The 7,194-nt window shown below is 30.9% G+C and overlaps 1 protein-coding gene across 7 annotated transcripts in view; it reads left to right on the forward strand.

Moving 5' to 3' along the window:
- Positions 1–7,194, forward strand: part of LOC106684402 (WD repeat-containing protein 47) — a 353,715-nt gene that overhangs the window by 340,842 nt on the left and 5,679 nt on the right. For all 7 annotated transcript variants that reach the window (XM_014426461.3, XM_014426460.3, XM_014426463.3 and 4 more), the window contains 3 exons: positions 3,780–3,958; positions 5,246–5,415; positions 5,901–6,071. In XM_014426461.3, the coding sequence (XP_014281947.1) occupies positions 3,780–3,958; positions 5,246–5,415; positions 5,901–6,071 (520 nt within the window). The remainder of the gene's footprint in view (positions 1–3,779; positions 3,959–5,245; positions 5,416–5,900; positions 6,072–7,194) is intronic.

Below are 7,194 nucleotides of genomic sequence, written 5' to 3' on the forward strand. Positions count from 1 at the left end.
AAGAACATTGTATGTAGTTAGGGGTGTCATTTGTATGACTATACCCCCTCATAATCAACTGTTAAACAATATATATAATATAAGTTATATCAACCATGTAAGGCCCACCAGGCCGATCTGGTATAAAAATATAATAAAATAAAAATAATAGTATAGATTATAGTGAATATTTTCTTGGTTTGTATATTTCAATTTTTTTAATAGATATCTGACATTATTGGAAGATTACAAAAAATATATTGATCACAAAAATAGTACCAATAACTTTTTTTTCCTATGACCCTCCTCTACCTGGTCATTTCTAACATTTGGTTTGTCTACAGGTAACCAACCCATTCTAGTGCCCTCCACTCTGGTCAAATTTTCATTCCTTGTGGCCGCCGTGAAATATTTTTGTTTACCCCTGCCTCGTAATTTCTTAGATAAATGGGGTGGGAAGGGGTATTTGAAACTAACCTGTCGAAGATTTGTCAATGATACTGACAACATCAACTTACAGGATTGGAAACAACAAAATTACGTTAATTCACACTTATATAGGCTTGCCAAATATTAGATATTACACTTCTGAATGTTCAACTGTTTACGAGTTCAATAGAAAATATGACGTCTCTCTCCTTAGCCTGTCTGTATCATGTATCAGATTGCTAAAATGCTATATAATATATTCTGTTATTAATTAATGCGACACTGTCTTATCAGTCCGGATGTAACCTGGATTGGTGAAAAGCTGGTTTGTCTGAGAGACCAGACTCGTGCAAGAATGCTGGTCAATGGCCATGTTTAGCCAACTTAAAGGATTTGTTTGACATCTTCCAATAATAACCTAATTAATTACAGTTTTTGTATATTTATGGATTTTCCTATATTTTTGTCGCCATTGCTGACTATATTTATTAGGGATTCCCCAACCTAATGTCACTGCGTACCGCTTTCACATTTTAAATAACTGGTCTTACCGCTACGTGATCTTATGATATTATTATTAAAGGTTCATCTTCATCAAAAAATGCAAAATATTTTCCAAAAATTTACTTAACAAACAAAGAAATGCAATTTATAATAATATATACATAAAAGTTTGTTTGAACGTCTTAACTTCAAGAAATAAAAGTCCGATTTGAATTTATTTTCCTGTTTTGGAAAGGTTGGTTATTGAAAAAGGTCTTAGACTTAGTTACATCTCGATAGGGATCGTAGAAACGGAGTAGTGATCGTTTAATAAGAAGCATTCGTAATCTTTGCCATGACAATGAAGCCGTAATCTTGGTTGTGGTACTTCTTATGCTGTTCATCTATATCAAGGGTGGGTTTGAAAAATGTCTATTAGCCAATAAATGGAGGATACTAATTTTTAAAGATTATTCTAGTAGAATAGCCGGTGGAAAAAAAACACAGTTATTTCACCCCAATTTTCGATTGGGTCATATCATAAAAACTACTACTCCTACAAAGATAAAAGTTATAAAATATTTTATAGTCAATTTAACTAGCTTTAATTTGAGTGCTGGCAGACATCTGTACGTCTTATGGTTTCCTGAGATATATTTTTTCATAAATCAAAATGTTTGTCCAAACAACTAGCATTTTGTGAATTTAGTTCGTCGAATATTATGAAAACTACTACTCCTACAAGGATAAACATTATAAACTACTTTATAGTACATTAAACTAGCTTTAATTTAAGTGCTAATAGACATCTGTGCATCGAGTAGTTTTTGAGATATAGATTTCAGTGCATTTTTTAGAAACTGTTGCAGTTTAAAAAGCTATATCTCGCAAACTGTGAATATGTCTATTAGGGCTCATATTTTAGGAAATTTACTCTACTTTAAAGTATTATCTCACGTTTTCTATTTTTATTAGTAATTTTAAAAATATAGAGTTCGAAATGAAAAATTATTTTATTTTTTACGTTTTGAATAGCTGCCAATTTGTATTCCCCCTATCTATACTTGGCAGACTAATCAATCTTGACTAGTGATTATACACATTTTTCATTAAAGTAATTGGGGTAAAATAACTATTAGAGATGACTTTTGAGAAGACTGTATTTCCCGTGAATAACTACATATTAACTTTTATGCATCAGTTTGCGAGTACATACTTATACCATAGGGAAAAAGAAGTAGAAAAATCGCTCACGTTAAAATACTATAATTTAGCTTTAAACAGTGTAAAATATAGCACAAAACTTTGTTAGTATAAATCAAACCTTCGAACTGAAGATCCATTCTGTCGTATTAATGTAAATATATATATAGTGATTAGTCCTTTTGTTAGTTCTCATAAATTTTTGTTATTCAGTTAATCGTTAACCCTTGATCATCTACTCTTGTATATGAAACAAATGCGTATGATTTAACGCTGGTGAATTATTTATCCTAATATTCAACAATTAATTACTGTTGATTTGCAGAGAAGCGATTCATTTCCTCGTGATCTACTCCGTTTCCAAGTCTTGCACAACTTTTTAATCTGCGTGAAGACGTGACTTCCTATTCTAGTCTGTTTCTCGTTTAGTCATGGTACTTGTGCGGTTTGAAAAAAAAAAAAAAAAAATTCCACTCTTGTGGGAGGTCGGGCGCCACCAGCTCGGGGCGGTCAGGTCCAAACTTGGTGTACCACCGGTGATCCACATTGTTGCGTAATTACTCCGTTCCGCTGCGTCTCAAGGCTGCAATTCTAACTTTTAAAAAAACTTATTACAAATGAAATAGAACGATTAAAATTAAATATAAGTAGATATGTTCTACAAGAAGATCTCTTACCATATTTCTGCGACTCTAGTCTGAACCAAACGTAAATTGCAGACGAATGGTCTTATTGAAAGTTACTTTTTAAATTAAGGTATTATTGGATTTTTAAAGTTTGATGTATATTACGCAGAGTAAGACTCGAGAATGAAATATCCATTCTAAGTCTAAAATCCTTTCATCATCATCATCAATCGACGCAAGAACCCATGGCAAAATCCTTTCATAATTCAAATAAACACAAACCAAAACTTTTTTCAAACTTCCTGCTACTTCTAATTGATATTGTGACGCCCAAAGCTTACAGATTTCTTAATACCCTTAGCTGACAAAAACATTTAACTTTCCTATTCCAAAACTTTCCACAACTATGTTGTAATATTTCTTTTCCGGATCAGCTCCCGTCTAAATTTTATGATTAATTCATTTATCTTTTGTCCAAAGATTTTATGCAGTTGTTTTCAAAAACTTTAACACATTGTTCTTTCCCTTAGTTAGCGGTTCCGTTTGACTTCTGTAAAGGACAGCAAGAAGGATAATAGTTTCGTAAATATAAGGCATAATTAGCACAGAGTCACTTTTACCTCGGTAATTATTAAACAACTGAAACCTTCTTGGACTATGTGGCATTATTTTCTGTCCAATCAGGATTAGATAAAATTGATTTATTCACACACCATGAACTCTATATTTGAAATATTTCCTGTTGTCTAAAATAGTCATAAGTGTTTTCTGGTCGTAACAATAACTTATTTTTCTCTTAAAATGCTTGATTTATAACTGCATCCCTGCATCAATAATTTGTTTTCCAAAATCTGTCTTAGGTCATACCAAACACGATCTTTTTTAATTAATGTCTATATGTACACATACATTTGTGTTTATTGAAAAGTCAAAGTAGATTTTTTTTGTATATTTTTCTGATAACATTTGAATGATTATTGATGTATATTGTATTGATGCATGTTGTAATTTTTTCTTGTTTTTTTTTTGTCTTTTTAATTTTTATTTTTAATATTTTAGCAGGTTGTAGGAAGAGGAGATTCAAATGACAACAGACCAAGGTTTATAGCTGTAACAACATTGGAAGATGTTCAGGCAGTGCGATGTGCAGAATTCCACCCTCAGGGCAATATCTATGCTGTTGGTTCCAATTCAAAAACTCTTCGCATTTGTGCTTACCCTAAACTCTCAGATCTCAGGTACAGTAATAAAATGCATTTCATTTTTTCTCTGTTATCCCTTTTTTCTTTTTTTGTTCATAAGAATGGATGGTCATATCATATTTATATTTGATACTTTGTGAATGAAGGATCTTCTTTTATCATTTTTTTTTACTGATTTTTACAATTTCTTGTCTCATTTCAAGTTATTTCTTCATCATTTGGACATATCTGAAGTACAGAATGCAAAATAAATATTCATTCATAAAATAATTATTTCAAACAGATAAAAACAAACATTAATTTTTATGTTATATTATATTATTTAGATTAGAGAAATAACATAAAATTTAGTTAATGAAAATTAACATTTATTTAAATTAAAATAAATTATCATATATTGATCCATGTGCAGTATTTACACCTATAAATACCTGAACAATCTTTGCTACCAACATTCAGAAGGCAAAGCAGGACTCTTAAAGATCTCTGTACTTCTCTCTTTGCCATTTCACTGATTTCGAAAACCAGGGGAGACTATAAATGTGATCAGTATACTTGTCATTAGCTTGCATGGGGTTCCTGGTTTTTTAAGTATCAAATTGTCTTTCCAGTAATATGTGAGTCTATAGACTACAGGAGGAGTGGTAATTGAATGCTTCCAGGTGTACTTCCTTCACCCCATCTGTGCTCCCACAAGCTGTAAAAAAAATCATATAGCCAAAGATCTTTATAGTTCATTGTCTCTAGTGAGGGGAAAAAAAATGTCCTTCTTGCATCTGAATGATTTAAATTAAAATTATTGGTGATCATCAATGATGATCACTTTTGAAATATTAGCTAAAAACGAGAAGAGGAGACTTTAAGGTAGTTTAATCGAGCAATATTTTAAAAGTGCCTGAAATTGAAAAACACAGTGAAACCCTCACCCCCGCCCTCCATGGTAGCCTTACTTATCTGACTTTTCAAACAGACAATTACAGCGAGTAGGTTGGTCGATGTACGACATGTCGCAATCTCACAAGAGGAGATCATAACACAAAAAAAAGGCAACCCGGACCAACCCTACTAAGACCCCTGGGAAGCGACGGTCCTATATCACTTTTGAAATATGAGCTTAAAACGGGAAAAGGAAACTTTGAGATAGTTAAATCGAGCAATATTTAAAAAGCGCCTGAAACTGAAAAACAGCATGAATCATCATCATTCACTCTCTAGAAAACTAAATGATACTTGTTTTCCATAAGTTTCCACTTACAAATGATATTTTGTTTTCTATAAAGGTGTTGTTTGTTGTTGATGTATGATATATTATATTTGTTTTAGAGAGGACCATTCTACATATCAACCCACTGTTTTATTCAAGAGAACTAGACACCATAAAGGATCCATTTACTGCATGGCTTGGACACCCGTCGGTGACTTGATGGCAACAGGAAGCAACGATAAGACAGTGAAATTGATGAGATTTAATCCTGAAACTTCAAATCTTGAAGGTATATCAGATATAAGATATTTCTATACTACCGCTGTCTTGTTTTTAGTTCACATTTTCATGAAAAGTGTATGTATTTTCATTTCTTCCATTTTTAATGTCTTCTTATTTAATACAAGACATATGATTTAATTTAGAAAGTTTAATAATAAAAGAAACCTTTTAGATGCTGAAAATCTTTCTTATATCTGTTTGACAGTTCATACTTGTTTGTCTGTTTTTATTATTACCACTTCCTGATGTAAATTATAAAAATCTTCATATCACCAAAAATCTTAAATTAAAAATACATTAGTTTTTCATAAGTTCTCTATTAAATTTCAGATTTATGTTCAATTTTTATTCTATATTAAATATTGACTCATTAAATTACAATTTAATTTTGGAATTTATATATCAGTGAATTACTAAGTCCCATTTGACTTGTATTATATTTGTTTTAATCATTCACATTAAACTAAAGTTAACCTACTGACTATTTTGCAGGACAAGAAATAGAATTGACTATGCATGATGGTACAGTGCGTGATGTCTGTTTCATCGAAGACACCAGCAACAAATCTAGCCTGCTCATCAGTGGAGGTGCAGGTGACTGCAAAATATATGTTACTGACTGTGCTACTGGCCAAGCTTACCAGGCTCTGTCAGGTCACTCAGGTATGTAAAAGTATTCTTATCAAATACTGAAAATTAATTGACTAATGTGTGGAAAGTAAATTTTCAGTTCACTTCAATATCTAGTGGAGTCCCATGATTATTTTTATAGTTGATGGGAATTCTTATACTCTTTTTATTAATTTTTTTGTTTATAGAGATATTTTATTAATCTATTCTCATTGGTATAAACTTTAAACTTTAAAAAACTTACTATCGTCATAACTTGAAAATTATGAACAAAAATTAATGTATTAAGGTTGACATACTACTATCTTATAAGCCCTTATAGTTTAATTTATTTTTTATAATGACTGATAAACCAGAGGATCTTATGAGAGTAAGTTTAAACCTCTAATTTTTGGTTTTTTGGATTATTTGATATGTTTTTTCACTTAAGCAGTGGTAAAGCCAATATTTATAAATGGGAAATTAATAGTATTATTTTAAATATAATGATGTTAGGAGTGTCCTGAAATAAAATATGCAAATTGATGTGTTCATTTCATTTCAGGCATTAGTTTTATTGGCTATTTAGCGGTGTATTAGCAGTTCTTGGTTAATGACTTTTAGGAGAATTGAGTCAATTCTCGTGTCACCCTTGAACATTTTTTCAAAATAATTAGATCTGAAGTATTGGCCTTTCAAGGATCATTGCTTAGCTACTTGATTAGGAGTTTAGAGGCATTAATTTCAGATTTTTAGAAGTTAAACTTGCTAGTGGGTTTGGTATTTAAGAGAAACTAAGCCAAGCCACAGCTTTATATTGATTCTTGCTACTTTAGTTTACTATCTTACTGTTTAATTACCATTTCTGAAGCTATAAAACATTAATAGACAGTTATCATCGTTACTAAGATTTTTTTGAAATAGATCCTATGTGTCTAAAAAGCCAAAAATATTTTTTAAAAAATCTTAAAGGCTTTGTAATTTGTCCTATTTCTTTGCTTGTTGTTATTTGTTATTATTGTTTCCTGAACTGAGAGCCTCAGTGAAAGACTTTCCTCTTGCTAGGTAGAATATGTGCTAGGAAAATTATTTTTGGGTTGGAAAGATTAATTACATAAAAATGTTTGAAGTCTATATTTAACAAATAAATTGTATATATTATAAAGAAAGAAAGTAT

Source organism: Halyomorpha halys, unplaced genomic scaffold (genome assembly GCF_000696795.3).
Source record: "Halyomorpha halys isolate HHAL.00 unplaced genomic scaffold, Hhal_1.1 Scaffold577.1, whole genome shotgun sequence".
NCBI classification, from domain to species: Eukaryota; Metazoa; Arthropoda; class Insecta; order Hemiptera; family Pentatomidae; genus Halyomorpha; species Halyomorpha halys.